Source organism: Lissotriton helveticus, chromosome 3_1 (assembly GCF_964261635.1).
Source record: "Lissotriton helveticus chromosome 3_1, aLisHel1.1, whole genome shotgun sequence".
Classification (NCBI taxonomy): domain Eukaryota; kingdom Metazoa; phylum Chordata; class Amphibia; order Caudata; family Salamandridae; genus Lissotriton; species Lissotriton helveticus.
Window position 1 is genome coordinate 458524252 of NC_136061.1, and position 23245 is coordinate 458547496.

The 23245-nt window shown below is 44.5% G+C and overlaps 1 protein-coding gene across 1 annotated transcript in view; it reads left to right on the forward strand.

Moving 5' to 3' along the window:
* The window catches only part of SGO2 (shugoshin 2), a 465484-nt gene that overhangs the window by 217917 nt on the left and 224322 nt on the right, over nucleotides 1–23245 (forward strand). The window contains exon 6 of the mRNA XM_078680340.1: nucleotides 19092–19282. Coding sequence (XP_078536466.1) covers nucleotides 19092–19282 — 191 coding nt within the window. The remainder of the gene's footprint in view (nucleotides 1–19091; nucleotides 19283–23245) is intronic.

Consider the following 23245-nt stretch of genomic DNA (forward strand, 5'->3'; position numbering starts at 1 on the left):
GACCAGATCATAGAGCCTTTGCCAGTTCAATAAGTGAAAATACCTGTATATCTGTGGCACAATTATTTCCACCCAAGAACTTGCCTCGGGATGTTTTATAAGGGTGGCGATAGATGAAGAGCAAGATGACCCTAATATTGACGACATAGGTTTCTTCAGGATAGGTGGTGACTAGGACACTGATGAAGAAGCTGCAAGGCTGCCTGATCTTTAAATAAGATAGGAGATTCAGACAGTGAACAGAAACTGCGTACTGTGGTACGCACAATTAGAAAACTAAGTTTACTAATAATATAGAATTATCACCATTACATGCACAACTGGGCACGGACTCCGCACCGGTGGGTTTAAATACCTTATGAGTATGTTCAGTGAATTGCTGGAAATGGTAAAAAGCATCTACAGAAGACTAGCATGCCCATTGTGGCTTGGATCTCAAGGGTTGTATTGACCACAGCAACAAATCTGCTGCCAATGGTTTCAATGCCAATTGAGACAAGATCATAACACATTCAAAGACCCATAACTCTGGAAAACCATGTACCAGCTAAAAACATAGCTTCTCCCATGCTATCATCCTCAGACACGTATGGCGATGTACCTTCCACAGAAGATAACATTCCAGGACTATCAGATGCACTAGATGAACCAAATGATACAGATTGAGTAGAATCACCACTATCACATTGATTGGATTATAATGGCGATGCAGCATCTCATCAACATAATCCAGCGACTCCAACAAGAGACTGATTGGAATGGTACAGGCAAGTGTGTGACAGATTGGCATCAGCAATTGGTTCTACCAAGGAAAGGAAAACGCAAACCCTGCTTGTAGTTGCTGTTGGAGATGGCAAAATGTATTAAAAAAGATCTCTGGGATTTTACTCAAAATTCTAATTTTCAAATTTTCAGGGGATTGGCAACCAAGCCTGAACCTAAGGAATCTCCACAACTACTTGAAGGCTCATGGGTATAGTTCGGTCACCCTGTGTGAGATTTTGCCCTTCTTTAAGGGAGGGGAATTTATATCACCCATAGATCTAGAGAATGCTTATTTCACCATACCAATATGTGTGGAACACAGAAGGTTCCTCCATTCCATGTTGGCATGACGCCACTTTCAATTCAAGGACTTACCCTTTACCTGAAATCGACATCAAAAAGTGCCTGGCACCAGTGGCAGCCATTATGTGGAGAAAAGGAGGTATGTAGTACCTATACTTGGACGACCGGCTCATACAAGCAACTGCCTTTACTCAGGCAATGGATATTATCAGCCTCATCAAGGTAATGTTCTTTTTTTTTATATACATTTCTTTTTATTAACGCAAGGCATCACAAATAAATCACAATACAAAGGAAACACTTTCCCACCACATTTACATCTTGTCAGGGAAGGGGGTGTGTGGAGGGGGGGGGGGGAATAGGGAACAAGATACATATAACTCAAAAGATTCACGGGGATGGGGAAATATCAAACACAGAATCTCTGGGTGGCTCACAGATCTCCCCCCTGTATTGGTTCCAAGATCCCCACACTGATGCCCACTTTTGAGGTCGGCCTCTCGCTACATAAACAGTCTTTTCACGAAACATACACCAATCCATGTCTTCCTTCCATCCCTCGAGGGCAGGAGTACGCTCGGATCCCTAAAGCTGAGCTACATTTCTCTTCGCTATCATATAGCCCAGTGTGGTCCACTTCGTTTGCACCAAGGTAAGATCAGTGGGCTCCCAGATGTTAAGGAGGCACCTCCTTGCCTCCAGCACCAATGCTACCCCCAAAACCTCATTCATTGTGTCGTGGATCCTACCCCAGTACTCTGCGATACATCCATTCCCAAAGGATATGGAGGAATGTGCCCACGAGACCACAACCCCGTCTACACAAACCTGCTTCAGACAGTCCCATCCTGACAAGGCGTGGTCCAGTGACATAGACCCTGTGCAATATCTTCAATTGCACAAGCCTCAATCGAGCCGGGATAGGTACCTCCCGTGGTGAGGAGACAGCTGACTGCCAATCCTCATCGTCCAGCTCTAAGCCATCTCGCGTCCATTTATCCCTCAGATCTGTGAGAAGATCCGTTCTATGAATAATTAATTTTCTGTATATCAGGGAAATAGTTTTCTCAGGGAAATGACCATCTAAAACCCTATCCTCGAGGGGTGATGCCTCCGGTAATTCTACCCCCGAAGGCAGAGCCGCCTTCAATGCGTGCCGGATCTGTGCATAGCGGAAATATTCGGTTCTACTCAGCTCAAATTCGCCCTGCAGTTCCTCAAACGTCTTAATCTTCCCTTTGTTCCTAACGTGACCGATGGTAGAGATCCCTATCAAATCCCATTTATCGAAACCTCTTGTATTCCACAATCTGCCCAGACTTTCCGAATCAAACAGTGGGGTAGCTAACGTCAACCAGTTTCTCCATCCCATTGAGCTCGTGGCATTGTGCCAGACCCGCACCGCGTGTTGAGTTGGCCCTGTCAAATTTAGCCTCTCAGGATTAGAGTACAATGCCCTATTATAACTGCCTCCCGGGAGGAGCCATCATGTGTCCGGGATCGGACACTGACCCGTACATACCCTGGTTTATGGCAGCCAGCTGGGAAGCCCAGTAATACCGTTTGATATCGGGGATGGCCACACCCCCATCATACCATGGGAGCGGTAATTTAGTTAAAGCAATACGGGGTCTACCATCCCATAATAGGCTACGCTGTAGCCCCTCCACCTCACGGAAATAATTGGCCGGCACCACATCCAGGGTATTTTGGAGAGCATAAAGAAACTGAGGCAGGGACATCATCTTAAAAAGGGCAGCAAGCCCCAACAGCGAGAGGGGAAGTCTCTTCCAACTAGCAGTGTCACTCCTGAGTCTCTGCAGAGGAGGAAGAAGATTCCTCGCATACCGAGCCGCTGGAACCAATGAATTCAAAATTCCCAAATATTTAAAACCTCTCGTATTAATTTATATCGGACAATTCCGTAGAGGAACCGAGGCTTCTCCACTAAGAACGAACAAGAGATTTCTCCCAGTTTATGGACAATCCTTAATTTCTACCAAAGGAGGCTAAAACATCACACACAACTATAAGGGATTTCCTAGGGGAGGTCAAATAGAGCAAAATGTCATCTGCATATAACGAGATTCAGTCCTCCCATTCCGTGGACCACCAAATACCACGGATGGAAGGTTCCCAGCGAATCCAGGCTGCCAAGGGTTCCAGTGCCAACGAAAGAAAGAAGGGGAGAGAGGGGACAACCCTGTCTAGTGCCCCGACCAGGACGAAAAGACGCCGAAACCCGATTGTTTACCACTACCTGGGCAAGCGGTTCCGTGTATAACAAACGCACCCAACGAATGAAACCCGGACCAAATCCGAATTTAGCCAGCACTGCCCACAGATACGGCCATTCTACAGTGTCAAAGGCCATTGTTGCGTCCAGCGAGGCTATTATGGCCGGCTCCCGTAGGGTATGCGCCCTAGCTATCACTCCATGCAACCTACTCAAATTTAGAGCTGTGTTCCTGTGAGGAATAAAGCCCGACTGATCCGGGTGTACCAGTCCACTAATCACTTTAATCAGCCAATTAGAGAGAAGTTTGGCAAGTATTTTGGGTTCCGCATTCAATAATGACATGGGCCTATAAGAGGCAAAGCTAGTTTTTGGTTTCCCTTCTTTATGGATAACCACCACCGAGGCCACTCTCTGATTATAAGGCAGTATCCCTTTCTCACCGGCCTCCACAAACATAGCTTTAAGATGAGGAGCTAGCTTACCCTGTCTTAGCTTATATAACTCAATTGGGAGCCCATTGGGACCCAATGCCTTACCAGAATTCAGGGGATCGTATTGCTAAGGCTATTTCATCGGCTGCGAGGTCACTACCCATAAATTCCCATTCCTCCGCTAACAAACATGGGAGCTGGATATCTCGAAGCAACGAGTGGGAGTCCTCCTCTGGTCAATCCGAGACCAAGGTATACACAGTTTGGAAATATGCCGCAAAGCTATCTACAAAATCCTGGGGGTCTGTAAGCTGAACCCCCTCAGCTGTTACCAGCTCTGGGACTACCCGATCATCCTGTAGTGTAGTTCCTATATTCCCAATAGGCTCTGCGCATTGGAATAATATAAACAGCAGTGTAGACGTAGGACTGAGGTCATCTAGGTCTCTACTGACTATATTAAACTTAATTAGGTTTGCCAGCTAGCTCAGAGGTCACTAGAAACTTTCTCGAGTGAACAGGAATGAGTTAACTTTCCTGATTAGACCAGAAGGGATTAGTTTCTGACAACCGCAGAAACATGACAACTTTGCTCCCTCAGAATAAAGAGTATATCTCTAGAGTCGTGTGAAAACAATAGACAGCTATTTCACTCAGTCATTCGTGCATGCTTAATTTCACCAGGAGTGTAGAGAAATAGAGAGACGGGCGTTTTCAATAAAAGGTGTTATTTATTGAGCAGTCTTCTTTCTCATGCAAGAGAAATGAGTTGCCACAATTGCAATACTTATCATGAAGTAAAGTGCGTACAGTAAAAGGAGTATTATGAAATAATACTGTAAAAGCATTGATATGGTTTCTTAGCCATATGATACTTTAAAACGGATAAAATATATACATACATAAAAACATTGACTAACGTACTCAGCTGGTGCTTCTAAGATACGCCTACCCCGGTATACCTGACATAAGCCTAATACGTGGGAAGGAGTAAGTAAGTTGCAGTTTAAGTTAAGTTGGTTTTTGCCAAGAATCTGAAGCAAGAATTCTCTTATGGTTTTTATCAGCTCTGTACCTTGGTTCTAGAATGAAGGAGGTCTTGGATCTCTCTCTCAGGACTCGATCTCCCAGCAACCCGAAAGGGTGACTGGAAACACCGGAGCTGGAATTTCTCGGCAGGAGAAAAGACAGAGTCTCTCTGTGCGTCAAATGGGAGGGTCGGCTTCCTTCGGCACTCGCATCAGCTGGGTGTCGGGCAAGTAGATAGCCGCTCTGCTCCAAACCACCGTGTGTTTGCTTAAGGCAACGTTGGTATATTTATACCTGGAAGGTGCCGGGTTTGACGTAAGGTTGGACATAAGACGTCACTAAGAACTAACAGTTCTTTCTGGACTCTAGGAGTTCTTGTGCAAATCAAAACAAAAGCAGGGGGAATTCCCGGGCTGCTGGAGGCTTGGTTTGTTTAAAGAACGCGTTGTACTTTCTAGGAATCTATGGGAGTAGCCTTGCCCTATTTGGACTGCATGGGCTATTACTAAATATAGATATGATTCTTATGCCTTTATAAGGATATTATTTGTTATAACCATATAAGGGCATAAATCGGGAATATCGAATTAGGGTCCTAGATGGAGTCACAACAAGCCCTATCCTTTTTGTCCAGCCAGGCAATGAGTTTCCCTGCCTTATCTCCGAGGTCATACAAACGGCCCTGCTGCTCCCTACTAAGGGCCCTGGCATTATCAGTGACAAGAGATCTATAGTCAAATTGTTTAAGAGTCAGAACATGCAGTCTGGCGCGTGTTACCTCCCGCTCCAGGTCCAACTCCAGGCGACCTATCTCAGCCTCTGCTTCAACAACATCTTTGTCCCTCTCTTTTTTCGTCCCGGCTATCAACGACAGAGCTTGACCCCTAACAACAGCCTTGAAAGCTTCCCAGAGCGAAACAGAAGAGGATACCGATCCCGCATTATCAAGGAAATAATGCTCTAGAGCTTTAACAAGATCCTTACGTAATCTGGGGTTACGTATATACCATGGATTAATAGGGGCAACCCTACCCGCCGAACCCGATGCAACACAGAACCGAAACCAGAGTGGGGAATGATCAGAGATGCCTCTAACAAGATCAACCGTCTCAGCAACATAAGATGCATGGGCCACGGGCACTAAACAGTAATCTAAGCGGGAAAGACTACCATGGGCCCCAGAATGAAATGCGTATTGCCTCTGATCCGGGTGCAGCAGTCGCCAACAATCCACCAACCCCATAGCATCAAGGAAGTCTCTGAGCATGCCCTGTGTCACGCTGGGGATGCCCATCTAGAACTCCAGAAACCATCGCATTAAAATCTCCCCCCAGTACCAATAACCCCCTCAGCAGATCAACAAGAACCTTTCCTAAGTCAACAAAAGTAGCGGCCTGCATACCCGATGGAACATATACCGACACTTGGGCAAGGACCTGCCCTCCCAACGACCTGTCACCCCAACATATCTGCTTCTGTCATCCTCAAAATTAGAGTCAACAACCAACGGGAGTGCCCTTCTAATCAGGATACCAACCTCCCTGGAGCCTAAAGTGAATCCAGCGTGGGCCACCAACCTATACCCCATTCTATGCATCGCCCTACAGGAGCTACCCACCAAGTGTGTTTCCTGAAGCAAGACCACATCAGGCGCCCGACGTTTAAGATACTGCAAAACCACACTTCGTTTAAATTTATCCCCCAACCCATTCACATTCCAGCTCAATACCCTTAGTTCCCTACCCCCATCATCATACATCAAAAGGAAGTGACAATCCTCCGATCGTTGCAACACATAAATGCTACATAATGATTCGGTGCCTTGAACAAAAAACATAAAAACAATAAAATGATTGATTAAGGATGTGACACACAAAAATGCAAAAAAATTCCCCTTCCCCCGCACCCCACCCTGCACCCCTGCCTACGCGCATCCCCAACTAGCAGTGTGCCTGTCGCCCCTTTTTTGCCCCAACACTAATCTACAACTAACTAGAGGTAGAAAATAGAGGGATGACCCACTCAGCTCATCACCCACCCCGCCCCCTGCTCCATCACAACTACCCTTTCTAAGTCAATGTAAGAATACACTTGTTCAGACGTAGCTAATCAAGAGAGATGTCATGTATCCAAACCATCCCCGACAACAACAACCCGCCATTTAACCCAGGAACACTTTTACTCTTGGTTATTGATCTTTAGCTTCGTCCTGGTGTTGATCCTCCTCGTCAGCCGCGATAACACTGTCCAACCAATCCGACACCACCTCGGGATTGTCAAAGAACCAGGTCTTCCCCTTGAGCTCCACTCTGAGTCGGGCTGGGAACATCATTGCATACTTTAGCCCCTTGTCCCTCAGTCTCGTTTTAACCGCTAGGAAATTCTGACGCTGTTTTTTAACCATCTGGGTAAAATCCGGAAAAAAGGAAAGGGTTGCATTTTCGTACTTCAAGGGGGGACCATTTCGTGCAGTTTGCAGGATCACGTCTGTCTCGAAAATTCAGGACCCTTGCAATCATGGGACGGGGTGGGGCCCCCGGTCGTGGTCTACCTCCCGGAACCCTATGCGCACGCTCAACTGTGAAGAAGTTGCTGATACCTTTAGGCTTAAGGTGATTAAGAACAAGAGTTTCGACAAACCGGTCCGGAGTCTGGCCCTCTGACTTCTCGGGTATTCCAAGGATTCGGATGTTATTGCGTCTGACCCTCCCTTCGTAGTCGTCAAGCTTGCGATCATTAAGAGTCTTAGAAGTCTGGAGGTCAAGCACCTCTCGCTGCAATTGGCTCACATCATCGACTAAGCTATTGGTCTTAAGCTCGACTGATTTGACCTTCTTGTTGGTCTTTGCTAGGTCCGCTCGAAGCAGACCCATCTCAATTGTGACCGAGTCCAGTTTGGAATCCAAGGCCTCCATCTTCTGGCCCAACGTTGCCTGCACTGTGTTAATGGCGGCCATAAGATCTGCCAGCATGGGCTCTGTAGGGGCGGTCCCGGTCTCTTCACCGACCTGCGCTGACTTCTTTAGCTCCACCGGGGACCCCTTTGGCAAGGTGTACCGGTCCAGTTTATTTGCTTGGACGATTCTAGAGCCTTTAAAGGAGCGTGGCGCAGGCTTATCCGAATCTAGTTTGGTTGCCATGTCGTCCTGTCCTCTCTTAGCAGGTCAGCGAGAATGTGTTTGCAATTGCGCTCGGGCACACCACCAACTTCAATGACCATTCAGCGAGCCTCCCCTCGGCCGCAGGCCATCCCGCCGTACGAAGCGCTCTCAGACCACTTCGCTACACCTGGGTAACAAGTCCTCCGGAGTGGAAGGGGTACATCAACATCTAATGCTCTTCAGACCGGAAAATGAGGGTTCAGACCACGGTGACCAGGCGTCCCCGTTTTGCCAGGGCGGTCCCTGTTTTTAACCAGCTGTCCCAGCAAATTTTAAGAAATTAAGCTCATGTCCCAGTTTTTGGAGAGGGTCGACTGAAAACGGTGGGAGGTGTTTTCTTATGTTTTACAAAGCAGTGATAATTAGCAGTTGATTCAAGAAAGCAATTTAATTAACAGGCAAGCTACTGGGCTTACAAATTGCAGTTTCTGTATGTTCTTACTTCCTGTTCTGTAATTCTCTGCTGAGGAGTGCTCTCATCGCTTGAAGGAACATTGTAGTCTTTTTTTCTATTTTTGTGAAATGTCCCGGTTTCAAAGGATGAGGGAGCCAGTAGCTTTCCCACTGTCTCCCGTCCACACGAAGCCGCCTCGCCAAATGCCCGCACTCCTCCTAAAGAGGACGGACCTCCGTGCAGGGACTATACATCAAGGCAACGGCTCCGGGGCATCAATTCCACTTTTCGGGTCGGGCCGGCGGGTGGCGACGATGGCCGGTGTTGTGACACTCACGGGCAGCCTCCAGAAACAAACGAGGTCCCGGCTTTAGAGCCGACCAGGCCTCAAAATGCCGGGCGTTCTAACTCCACAGCCAAAGCACGGAAAGGGTCCAGGATAGCACCCAGGAGCCTCGTTCACGCTCGGGTAACAGGGAGCATGGCATGGGCACAGGATTACTTCAGGATAGGGACCCAGGGAGCGGTGATCAGCAGAGCCGAGTTTCTAGGCAGCCATCTCGGTTGCCAGCTTGGCTCCTCCCCCCAAGGTAATGTTCTTGAGCCTGAAGCTACCTATCAACTACAAAATGTCTGTCAACACTGAGCAAGGATCCTGAGAGCCAGGATCTCCACAGTCATGGGTCTAGTGTACTCCTCTCAAGAAAGAGAAAAAAATTAATGTCGGACAATATTTTTTTGCAAAGGACACCACAAAAGTGATGGTGCTCAATACAATTCTACGGATTATGTCCTCATGCATCCTCCTGATCATAGTTTATGCCTTAGGGTTATTCAGGAACAATTGATTTTCCAATGACAGCAAATATCAGGTGACTGGGGCAATATTATACATGTGACCTCCCCTATGAAAAGCCACACAAGTGGTGGGCAATAAGAGACAACCTGTTCAAGGGGCAACTTCTGAACCCATACAAGGCGCCGATATTTCGAATAGATGATGCATCTCTCACAGGATGGGGCGCTCGCCTTCATGAAATGTAGACAAGTGGTCTTTAGACCGAAGAAGTATGCAATATGACACAGTCCTAGATGCTAGAGTGCCTAGACTAGCTTTAAAAGTTTTCTACCTCTGGTCCAAAATGCCCGTGTCAGAATTCGACCAGACAACACTAGGACTATATGTTACATTTTGAACCAAGGAGGAACCAGACCTCTCATGCTTTAATAGAAGCCCAGAAACTGGGGATGGCACATTCGTTATGATGGAGACATTTCAACAAATGATGTCCTTGGAGTGCACAGCGGTATTGCAGATCGTTTAAACAGACTGTATGGGACACTCATTAGTGGCAGTTAGATGACAACAAATTGCATGTAATTTTTTGTAGTTGCCAGCAGGCTGCAAGGCCCAGGGTCCACTGGAAACACTTATGAACAGCTTGGACACAAAATATCATCTATGCCATATCATAGGTAACACTAATACCAAGCGTCATTTGCAAATTGCAGATGGAATGATGCCCAACCATATTGAAAGCCCCGGCATGGCCTCAACATCATTTGTACATAGGATTCTCTAACATGTGGGCACAAGCACCAAAAGCGGACATGCTTGCTGCCTAGAAGCAACGGAAATTCGCACATCACAACCCGCTATCTCTTAAGTTTACCCCATGGCTCATCAGGACTAACTCCGGGCAATGAACTACGCGCCGCTAGCGGAAGTCGCGGAGATTTGGGAACTACGCATTTCATTGAAAACCCGGAATTCATGCAAGAATTCCCACTCCGCTACGCAATGGAGTTACCTACTGTACCCACAACCCTTTGGTAAATCCACTTTACCTTTACATGCTAAAAAGCACATAACAAATTCACAAAAGTGAACTTTGAAAAACATCAGGCAATGACAGAGGTGATGATTTTGGGGTCAACCCTTACCTAGAGGGAGGGCAAGCAGATGCCTTGAACACAAGGAGCATATCATGCTGAACAATTCGGTGGTGGTCCCATCCTCCTAGGAACACCCCAAGCAAAGTTATGGGCAAAAATACAATGGCAACCAAAGGCCCAGCAAAACATTATGGGGTGAGATTCTAGAGTTTAGTGAATCTCATATTATTGCAGGGCCTTTGGTTGGGATTGTATTTTTTCCCATACCTGTGCTTGGGGTGGTCCTAGGAGGATGGAACCACCACCGAATCATTCGAGCATTATGTGCTCTTTGTGTTAAAGGCATCTGCTTGGTCCTCTCCCTAGGTTAGGAAGGACTACAAAATCATCAAGTCTCTCACTGCTTGCTATTTTTCATTTTCACTTTTGTGAGAGTACTATATGCATTTTAGCATGTATAGATTGAGTTATTTATCATTTAATTAAAGGCACTGCTTGCTATATTTTGTGCGATGGCTATCTGTATTTTAGCATGCAAAGAGAATTTTTTTTTATTAACTTAAGGTACGGTACGTGAGATTTGTTTAAAACTTTTATTTATACACGACAACGGAGTTCATACAATATCTCTGGAATAGGCTACTGCACCTACATTCCATTGATAAAACAATGTTACCTTTACATGCTACAAAGCATGTAACCAATTCACAAAAGTGAGCTTTGAAAAATATCAGTTAATGAGAGAGGCGAGGATTTGGTGAGGTGAGGTGAGGATTTTGGGGTCCCCATTAACCTAGGGGTAGGACTAAGCAGGTGCCTTGAATGCAAAAAGCATATCCCATCCCTTAGGAGCACCCCAAGCAAAGTTATGGGCAAAAATACAATGCCAACCAAAGGCCCGGCAAAGCATTATGGGGCGAGATTCCAGAGTTTAGTGAATATTATAGTATTGGCTCTCAGCTGAGCCCGAGAGTCTGCCCCTTGAGGAATGTTTTGATATTGGATACTATGCTATTCACTGTACCCTAGAATATTGTTCCATAATGCTTTGCAGGGCCATTGGTTGGGATTGTATTTTTTGCCCATAACTGTGCTTGGGGTGGTCCTTGGAGGATGGGACCACCACAAATCGTTCAGCATGATGTGCTCTTTGTGTTCAAGGCATCTGCTTGGTTCCCTCCCTAGTGTCCTATAGCTACTGTTTATCTTTATAATGTGTTATGTTAGCATAGGCTTATTAAATGTTTAAACGCCATTATTCCTTTTGCTGCTTCTGCACACGACACTTAATTGTTGATTTAGCTTTCAACCTAGTAGCCCGTTGTGGTTTACATGAGAATAATGTTATTGCTCTGATATCAGCTTTGCTTAATAAACTATGTGTGTACAGAGAGTGCTGAAGCTTCAGGAATAACACGATACAGAATTGCTATGAGGTCTGATCTCCGCACCTTCATAGACATAACATAAGTACAGCTTCTGCCAACTTTGGGCTTTCGGCGGGTTTTATATTGCTTTGCTTGGAGCACAGATACACACTTGATGCGGTTCACATGCAGAGAGAGCTGGTGGAAGCAGATGTGATCTCTTCATACTAGGATCTTGAGGTATGGGCCCGCCCTGCTAAAACCCAAAGAGACCTTCTTAGTTATTAATATTAGTTAGGGAGGGTGAGAAATAGGTGTTGTTAAACCCTTATTCATTACAGCATGTTAACATGCTGTTGCCTTTTGCTTTCTATGGACTAGTAACTATGCTGATAACTTTGCTTCTGATAATGTTTCCTTGTATTATCTAAGATACTGCGTCTGAGAAAACGGCATTAGTAAATAAATATTTCAAATGTGCACGTGTCCTCATTTACTCCACGTTCTGGTTTGAAATGATTGTATAACGAAAGAGTGCTCATGTGTTCCACGTAACCTGAGGTATTGTAAGTTCATGTTCTGGTTTGTCTAAACATTGGGAGTTTGTTATGACCAATGAGACACTGTAGCTAGCCTGGTAAGGGGTTTTGGGTACTGAGGTGAGTTTTGGGTCACCCTAATTCACTGAGGTTCCAAATCTCGATGCACAGTTCTGTGGGAGAACGGAAACCCTGCGACACTAGGTTAGTGAGGACATCAAAATCATCCCCTCTCTCACTGCTTGCTGTATTTTCATTTTCACTTTTGTGAGATGATTATATGCATTTTACCACGTAATAATGTTTACTGTTATATTGTTGACGCACCTGGTTGACTTTGCACACTTTACCCTCTCCACCTCAACGATCCTTACTTCCCTTCTACTCGCACCTGTGGGTCTTTACATCCTGCACACACCCACATCAACTAGGCCCACCTTTAAACTCTAGATACTCTAAAGACGCTTAAGCAAGTATATGCTCCTTGCTATTGCACTTTATGCTATTGACACAACTGTTTGTCTATACTCAGTGTACCTACATTACCACACCTATGACCTACCTCATGTCCTTTGACCTACCTATGTAACTAGCACCTTGTACCTAACTACCTCATATATTACTTTGTATATTCGCTTCTTTACTTTGTATTTTTACTTTGTATATTCTACTTTGTATTTTTTACTTGTAAAGCGCTCTGATATCTGCAAAGATCTTGTTCGCGCTGTATAAAACTCTCAAAATAAATAAATAAATAAATAATAGTTACTTGACATTACCAATGTTATTTGAGGTTTCTGACTTATTAATTGTGGTGAGATGTAATTGAATTGCGGAGCGGAATTCTGAGTTTTGGATCAATTCCGCAGAATTTCGTGTTGTGGTACTCCGCCAACCACGCCCACCCTTAATCAGGATAGCATTCAGTCACTTAAGAATTGCAGTAAATTGTAAAGTGGTCCTAATGTTGCTATGACATCTTTAACAGTCAAAACGTACAATGCTTGGTGGAAATGGTTGGTTACGTGGGCTAAAAGACAGCAGCTAGACCTGCTGCAGGGGGTTCTCTTATGTATTCTTACCATAGTTTTTGAACTCTGGCTAAGGAAGGCTTGTCGGTTGCATGAGTCAAAGTGCATCTTGTTGCAATTTTCAGATTCTTGAGAAAGCAAAAACACATTCTCTAGGCTACAACTGAATAATTAAGAGTATATGAAAGGGCTCTTAAACAGTTTCCTCCTTGGCCAAAATTGCCCCCTGATTGGCAGTTAGATACGTTATTAGCGGCCGCGATGAAGTAATCTTTTGAACCTATCCATGCGTGGAGCATATCTTTACGAAAACCGCTTTTCTACTAGCCAGTGGAGTAAGAGTTGCAAGCACTTTCATGCAAAGAACCCTTTTTGCATTTCGCAAAGAGAGGTGTCACGTTAATGACCAATCCAAAATTCATCCCAAAAGTTTTTTCGACATTCTATTGAAGACAAAAATATAGTGCTAAGTACATTTTCAACAGATACAAAGATGGAAGCAGAAAAGTTATTGCTTTCCCTGGATTACATAAAATGCCTAAAATGTTATTTGGATGCCACAAGGACCTTTTGTAAAACAGAGCACCTTATTGTAGCGTTTGGAGCAATAAATAAAGGAGGTTCTGTTGTGAAGCAAACCCTGGCAAGATGGATTGTTGTGTGCATCAGGAAATCTTACGAACTCATGAACAAGACTCTAAGAAGATCAGAGAAGGCTCATTCTGCAAGGGCGGTGGAAGCCACTACAGCCCTTTCTGCAAAGCTCTCTCTAAGACATTTGCAAAGCTGCCACATGGAGGACTACACATGTTTTCGCTAACCATTATGACATTGAAGTGGATGTCAACAATGATGTGGCAGTAGGAAGGGCAGTATTCTTGAACATTTTTAAACAAGATAAGCCTCATGCTCGCCATACACGGTTTAATTATGCACTAAGCGGGCCCTTGTGTAGCAGGATAATCATGAGCAGGGTCGGCCATGCCTAACTATCTCACAAAGCATCTATCCCGGCCGCCATCTTGGCCACCTTGCCTAAGTATTCTTAATGAACATTTGCAGGGTGGCAGCCAGGAGGATAATGGGGTTCTTAACCTAGTGCTAAAGGAGTGTGGTTAAGCAAGATGGCAGGATGATCGCAGTGAGTGATAGATCTGTTTCCCCTTTACAAAATCCTTCACAAGCCCGGCTTAAATGAATCAATGCTCTAGGTACTTCTACCTGCAGATTCCTCACCTTTTCAATGTTTCCAGGCACAGATTGGATCTGGAAAAACATTTGCTATAGTTTTCTGGTGCCGACAGGTGGCATCCACTCCGTTGCAACCTTAAACGTGGAGTTGTGATTATGTCAACCGTGTCTCCCCGCTTCGAGACACAATCCGGATATTCACTCTCTTATGAGAGGTTTCTCACAATTAATTATTTTTTACCTTTGATGGAAAAAGGGTCATGTCCCCTCCTAAAAGATATGGTAGCCAGCCTTGTTGGGATTAGAATGGTCCTATGTCCATGACGGAACCATACGATGACTGTCTGTGGTGTCTTGGCTTGAAACGGGGGGTACCGTAATATCTCGGTCTATGAATGCACCCTTAGAACATGAAGGTCTGCATAGTCTAACTCTGTATGGCTTGCCCGAGCTTCATTGACTTATGATTTCATATGTCGCTTCAAATGCCACCTAAAGCCCTCCCCACTCTTACTGTTTATAGGGGCAGTACTGGAGCCTTCCATCCTCCACAGAGGATCTGAGACATAAGACATACCTCCAATGTTTTGACCAGGAGCTCAGGTTCCAAGTTTTTTGGGGTATATACTTCTTGCATCCTTCGGGTTACTTATGGGTGTTGGCACATGAGCACTCATCAGTGGTGCCTGCTCAGACCTTAGTGCCCAACACTAGGGAGACTTGATAGAATCCATTAGTCACCAGGGACACTGGAGTTGGGTTAAGCTGGTGGGGGAAAGTGGCCAACCTTACCTAAGGAAGACCCTCTGTCCCCTTTCAATAGTGACCACAGTAGTAATGACGTCTCCACCTTCAGGTGGGATGCGCATCTAGAAGACCATGAGATCAGGATCTTGTGGTCTCCAGAAATGTCAGTCTGCTGGCATTGAGGGCTATCTGTTTAGCACTCAAAGATTTTCTCTCTAACATTCAAGGTCAGTCGATCCATATTTTGACTAACAACACAACTGTGATGTGGTACCTAAACAAAGAAGTGGGAGTGGGGCCCTCGGACTCTGTCGAGAAGCCCTTAGATTGTGGAACTGGGAGCCTCAACACAGTCTTTTTCTGGCAGCTAAGCACTTGGCAGGATCCTTGCACACCAGAGACTGCCTCAGTTGGTGTCATCTGGCTAAACTTGAATGGAGCCTACACCAGTGTTGTCCAAGACCTTTTCACACTCTGGGGCAAACCCCAGGTAGACCTATTCCCAACTCAAAACAATGCTCGTAATCAAAGGTTCTGTGCACTCCAGTGTCTATTGTAGGAGCATTGGGGAATATGCTTGTGTTGATGTGGTAATTTCCACTTCACTACATGCTCCCCACCCCCCATTATCTTTGATTCCTTGAGTTCTGAGGAAGATTTGCAGAGATCGGGCCCAAGTCATTGTTATTTTCCCTGATGGGCCGAAAAGAGTGGGGTGCCCACACCTATGACCGCTCAAGATAGTAGCCCCTCTTCGTCTAACATTTAATAGGACCTGTTGTCTCAATCGGGATGACACTCTGGTCTTCAGATCCTATACCTTCATGCACGGAGATTGAACGGCACAATCTGAGCACCTTTCAGCTCCCAGCACAAGTGGTCGACTAGATCTTATCTGTAAGTTGCCCATCTACCTACTCTTGTCTGCTCAGGAGTGTGGAACAAATGTGCTTCCTGATGCGCTTATTAATGGATAGATTCCCTTGAAACATCCCTCTCCAGTGCAGTACAGTTTTCACTGTCGTCAGTTGTACAAGGCAATGCATTTTCTGCAGTGAAGGGTTATTCTTTAGTTTTTATCAGTGTTCCTTTGTTTACAGACCTACACTTCCTGTTCAATTCACCTTTGGTGTCCATGATCCTGGAAGGATTGACCAACCTGTATCTGACAATAGCATTCATTATGCCACAAAAGGACCTCCTGATATTTGTCATGGGGACTCTATTTAAACCCTTACACAAACTGTCAGTTGAGGCTACTAATTCTTAAATCTGTTTTCTTTTTAGCCATTCTTTGGGTTGATACATTAATAAGCTTCAAGCGCTATCTGTTCACCACCCCCCATTGATGTACTTCTTCCTCTCAAACATTGGAGCTGTGAACTAAGGATGTTTTTTGCCTAAAGAGTTGTACCATTACATTGGGACAGTCTATCATACTACCAACTTTTAATAATTTTCTGCATCCTTCTAAGGAAGAGGAAAGGCTACACAGATTCGACCGCACTAAGGACTTAAAATCTGGTGACCAACTTCGCATAGTTTACACAGGTTGTAGAAAAGGTAAAGCAGTATAAAAACAGGAATTCCAGATGGTTTAACCCGTGTATTAAGACCAGTCACGCCTTAGCTAAAAAAGATCATTCGACAAGATCCAAACCTTCCACAACTACACGAAGAGTATTTGTAGTAGGCATGTGCAAAGTGGCTATGTCCATAACATTGTCCAAAAAACCTTACGCTGTGCAAGGTAAGTCTAGAGCACTCCGTGAAGCGACGCAGTCGCTATCCTTTAATGATAAGCATTTTTTCTTTTCTTTTAACCAAATGATGGCAACTTTAATTCAGTCTATAATTCAATCATATTACGTCATACGATACATCATCCATGGTTGAAGCAATGAGTTATGAGACATCAAAGCAGGTCAATTATCCATATACTTTGTTCATCAACATTAAATAGTGCATCCCCGATGTACTTCGAGCCGCAGCTCTTCTTCAGGGGGAATATTGTACAAGAAACAAACCAAAACAAAAGATGTATGTTGCTGACCCAGGAGGGAAACATCACATTCTAAGCTGATTCGATATCAAACGATGCATGCTTGAACAATCCAAAGTGTGGTGAGATGGAAGGAAAATGCAAAGTTCCAAAAAACGCGGAATTTAAAAACTGAAGAAAAAGTGCTGCAGCGCTCAAACTGAGACGCTTAAAAATAAATGGTGAGGAAAACATGCCTAGCGCTTGTGAAAGAAACCAGGTGATGTAACGTGTGTCTTACACAAGAATCCATTAGAAGGATCAGCACTTGCGTAGGGGACTTTGCATTGGACAAAGGTACTGGGCATATCGAGGATACATGAGTATGAGTGCACACTCCAGGATCTCCCTCCTGGAATTTGGAGACCATGACTGGTTGTTGGTCTGAGCTGCTTGGTAGCAGGGTGCTTACAGCCGCAGAGCTGGGATTATTACAGGTCTGAGGCCTCCTCACAGGAGAGGTACTATGCTGTGACAGGGGAATAGGTAAGTGTTTAGTACAGTGGTATAAACAAAAACTGATGGGAGGGATGCCTGAATTAATCTCAGCCACTGGTAGTTGCTTGGACTGCATCCCAGTCCATTTTGTTTTTTGCCCACAATGCCACCTCAGATAAGACCCAGCCATATGTGAATGAGCCTTGATCTTGCTCCAGTAGGAAGAGACCGGCTCAAACTGCAAAGCCAGGTCCCCTCTGAACTGAAACACAAGCAACCCAAGTACGATATTGCCTTAGATGGGGTTTTTCAGTCAGGTGGGTGCAGCATAGTTCCATTGGCAAAATGAACAGCTCCAGTCTTCATGTCTGAGCATACCCATAACACGTAGGGGGCCTTGCCTGGCGTTCGAGACCGAATGGTCTAATGAGGAGCAGTGTCCGTACTAATTTGTGTCAGGCAAACCCTAGGCTAGTGCGGGCCCGGTGGTTGGAAAAAAATGGACTGAAATGTAACCTGAGCGATTGCCAGAGGTTGACATTAATTCAAGCATTCCATCCATCACTTTGTTATTGTAGGTAAGGCCCTAAGTGCTTTGGGGAGGTCTCTTGCTCACAGTGCCTTAGAACTCAAGTTACATCCTACTAATGAACTCTGAATAGGGTGACACAGGTGTGTGTGGTGGGTTGCTTGTGTACTTTCTGGAGGAGGCCTTGCCTAGTAGTTTAGGATTGAATGTTCCAATGAGGAGCAGTGTATGTATTGATATGCTTAAGGGTGGCCTTTGTCTAGTGTGACATGGAGGAAGAAAAACAGTGGATTTAACTGCAGCTCAACATCATCGTCCAGGCCGAATCTGATGCATAAAATGGGACACTACAAAGCAGTCATACAGACCAAAAACAATCAGATTTATATAATGTGGTGGTCACAAGTTGTTCTATTGTACAAAAGCAGGGGATGTGTTAAAAAGTGGTAGAAAATATGGCAGTCATGGCGACTATACAGAGGAATGCTGGGGGAGTAGTAGGATGCATAGGTTATGTTTTAATATTATAATTGAAGGGACCGTTTGACTGAGTACTTTGCCATTGACCTATGAATGTTGTTGGTGGTCAATCTACGCCTTCAAAGCCACTGTAGGCACACGAATCCTTGCCTATCCCTCACGTAAATGGCGATAATGTTAGTGCTGTACCAAGTAAGACTGTAAGTGATTGATGTAAAGCATGGTCTTTTTCTTTTGTTTGAGCAATGTTAATAAAAATATATTTTTTTAAAGTTGTTATATTGAGGAATATTCATAGAGCGCAACATTCACCCAAGGTAATTGGGGTATTCAATTTTTTTAAACATAGAATATTTGGGCTCATATATGAATGCCACTTTTGCAACTGATTATTGTTAAAACTGATTATTGTGCAACTGCACACAAAGAACTTAACACTGATTCTGAATCTAAAATCAGGTAGTCAAGATATGCCTTATGTTAATTCCATTCTATCTTTTTTCCATTTAGATGCACAGCTGTCCCTCTAAGGGTACCGTACAAGCAATCAGATGATAAAGTATGCCAGGGCAACAATTCTGAATCCACAAAGAAAATAAGTTTGTTTCCTTCTGGATGCACCAAATTGTCAGATCTCAGCAAAGGTTCAGTTGAATCGAGTAATGTTGAAGCTTCCTTTGCTGTCAACACAATTTCAAGAGGTACCATTTTACATTTTGACACATTTGTTCGCAGTTAGGCTCCTTTCCAACCGAGACTGAGCTCCTAAATTAGCGGTATCCAGAGAGGAAGGCAGGAGTATGTAACCGAGTGGTTAGCAACTTGCAGTTCATTCTACAGCTCTGTTTAATAAATATGTTTTTAGAACATGCTTTGTTTATTCTCCTTAATGTTAACTGTTTGACTTGGTACATACATATCTTTGGTCTTTATTAAAGAGCATCCATGATAGCTAAAAATAAATCTAGAACACCTCGTCACCACCTTGATTTTGTGAGACTTAGCTTAAAAGCAAGAACTTTCTGGGATAAGAAATAAACTTATTAAACTGTAGGTTAACATAAGCTGACATATTTTCAGGTCAACCACTCATTTGTTTACATCCTTCCAGGGCAGGACTCAGCAACGCATTAAAACCCCTCCTGTAGAAGACACATAGGATTAATATTTAGTTCTTGATGCTCGGGTATATGTGTGTGTATATTTATAGTTGATGAAAAAATAAAGATTAAAGTTCTAGTTAAGAAAACGTTATTCTTTCTTTACAAACTCAACTTAAACTATACAAACTTGATGAATTCTAAAGTTATAGTCATAACCTAAATTTTAAATTTATACATCAGTTATTTGACTTGAATTTATAATTGACGCAAAGCCTTCAATTTACTACAAGTTGCGTACATAGTTAGTCTTGACACCTCACTCCCCACACATTAACTATCTCGCCCCTTCTCCAAGCATTGATTATACCCCTTGCATAATATATAACTTATAGCAAGTGAAATTAAAGCCCATATTGCAATACTTACAACATCCAAAATGACATAATTTTAGAGAACACAGTGGCAAGTTAATTAATGTAGTGTGGCGAGTGAGGTTACAACACTTTTCTTGCAGCAGCCTGAATTTCTAGGGCAGTTCGCAACACCACAGCAAATAAAAAAAATTCCATGAAGCCATGCTGCAGCTTTTGACGTGTTATTGGCTCCCTCTTGCGTGCCTTTGGAGCCTAAGGAGCAGAAGGGTCTCCTAATTAGGCTTCTGCCGGCATGTCGACCCTCTGTGCCAGTTGGGTCCCTTGTTTTTGTTCTGGTTCTGGACCAACTTTGATACCAGGTCTCCCTCAGGTGCCACAACCGATGCTAGAGTACAATACACTGATGCCATTGACACCAAAAACAATTAACAACAAATAGTGCTGTCTGACCGAGATAGGGCCACCCTGACCTCAACCAAAGCCGTGCATCTCTCTCATGGAGCCGCAGCCTACTGACCACCCCTCTGTTTTCGATACAGTGCCCCTGCACTTCGGAAGAGCTCTTGTCTATGAATTGTTTGGCAGTTGCTATAAAGATATCCATGATGCCAGCGTTCTGGATACTTCCCTCAGACTCTGCGTTGGTTTTGCCTCTGGGCCCAGCAGCAGAGGAAAGTGCCTCCTTTGCGATGGAGTGTAGGGTGGCAGTAGCCCTTGTTATCCAGTATTATAGGTGTCTTTCATAGATTCACATGCCTGAATCATTCCCCGTCGTCGAGATGGGAGTCCCTGGTACATAAATAAGTAATGTCCCATAGACGTATAGAGAACAGTAGGCCATAGGGCCTCACTTTTGTAAGATATCTAGGTCCTTTTGTAAAAAGGACCAAACTCTAGAAAAGAGCCACTCAGCTGTCACCTTCCTCTAGAACCTTCCTGGCAGGAGCCTCAGTCCCTCAGATTTTCTACCGCACGTTGTGCTAAGGGAGTCTCCCCTGAGCTCTGATCAAGTTTGTTGCTTTACAGCATTTTCAGCAGTTTAGGATATTGTGTCCTGTTTTTCTCTTCAAAGAAAATTAATATGGCTGATGCTCCGAAGAAGGGTCTCTTCAGAGCTTGTACCTCTTGTGGAAAAAAAAGTTACACATTGATGACCAACATAAGGACTGCCTGTACTGTCTATACCCAGATCACGTGACTAAGGACTGCAAGGTATGTCGAACCTTTTCTACTAAGACTCTAAAAGACCGAGAGGGACGCCTTTTGATCTGGCTCCAAAGGCTTAAGGATAGAGACAATCTGGATTCCTCTGAGGGAAGTGAGGGTTCTTCAATCCCCTCAAAATTGTCTCTCAAAAGACCTAGGCCTGGCCCCTTGGATACTCCTCAAAAGAAGGCAGGTAAAGTCTTCAGAGGTCAAGGCAAAAACAGCTTCAGAAAAGTTCACACCTTTAAGAAGCCTGCACCATCGACGACGACCGTATCGTCGACATCATCCGGGATGAAGAAAGCAGTATCTCCTGCTTATGTATATACGTCGTCGTCATTATCATCATCGACGATGACAACTCCATCGTCGACGGCGGGTAAGGCTGTATTGTCGACAATTGTAATTAAAAGATCGTCGACGACGACCAAGATTCCGTCGACAATAGCTTCGTCGATGACGACGTCGACTTCGTCACTGTCTGCTTCGTCCCTGTCGGCTTCGTCACTGTCGACGAAGACATCGTCGACGAAGACACCGTCGACGACGGAAACATCTATACCGTCGACGGCAACATAATCGATGACGACGGCTGTCGTCGCTACTCCGTCGACGATCTGCCCGTCGACGGTGATTGATTCTGGCTTTCAGTCAGCTTCGGTGTGTCTGAAGATTACCAGAAAGACGCTGACGCCAGAGCTAACTTCCCCTAGCCGTGTACAGCTATTACCACCAGCACGTCTACTTCTGGATGAAGATTCTGACGATGGGGATATGTTCCAATTGGCGACTAGCCAATCAGAGCTAAATGCCAAAGCTCGGATGAGGAGGAAGTTGAGGAGCAGGTGATCCGTCCGCCACCTACACCTATGGTCTGACTGCCAGCTTCCCTGGTTACAGATCTAAGATACCTTATGGAAGACTACAAGCAGAGGTTCCCAGAATCTCCAGCACCTCAAGCTCCCGCAACAGCTGCATCGCCGAGACCAAGACCCCCGCCCCTAATCATTCAGAAGGAATGGGTGGATATACCAGGTCCTCAATCTTCGGAGGGCGAAGAAGAGGAAGAGGAGCAGGAGGAACAGCAAGAAGAAGGGGAGCTGCAGGATGATCAATCCGTCAATGACTGGGAGGATTATGTCGCAGCCTCATCAGCATCTCCGGAACCTGCGTCATCAAATTCGCCACCATTTGATATAGGTGGTTTCCATAATGTGGTGTAGTGTAGTTCCTATTATCCCAATAGGCTCTGCGCATTGGAATAATATCTTCAATAGTATAGACCTAGGGCAGAGGTTAACTAGGTCTTCTACCGACGATATTAGACTTAAAGTTTTGTGTTTGCCAGCTAGCTCAGAGTTCACTAGAAACTTTCTCGAATAGACAAGGAGGATTTTAACCTCCCTGGATAGACAAGAAGGGATTTAGTTTCTGACAACCATAGAACATGACAACTTTGCTCTCCCCTAATCAAGAGTGTATCTCTAGAGTCGTGTGAAAACAAAAGACAACTTATTTTACTCAGTCAGTTCAGTGCATTCTTAGTTTCACCAGATTGTAGAGAAAAGGAAGAGACGGGCGTGTTCAATAAAGAATGGTATTTATTGATCAGTCTCTTTTCTCGTACAAGAGAAATGAATCGCTATTATTGCAATACTTATAGTTAAGTACAGTGCATACAGTAAAGACAGAATTATAAAATAATACTGTAAAAGCATTGATATGGTTTCTGAGCCATATGATACTTTAAAATGGATAAAATAGATACATACATATATACATTTGACTAATCATACTCAACTGGTGCTTCTAACCACGCCTACCCCAGTGTACCTGACCTAAGCCTAATACGTGGGCGGGAGTAGATAAGTAGCAGTTTAAGTTAAGTTTGTTTTGCCAAGGGACTGATTCGAGAATTCTCTGCAAGGGGTTATTCAGTTCTGTACCTGAAATCTAGAATGGTGGAGGGCTGGTATCTCTT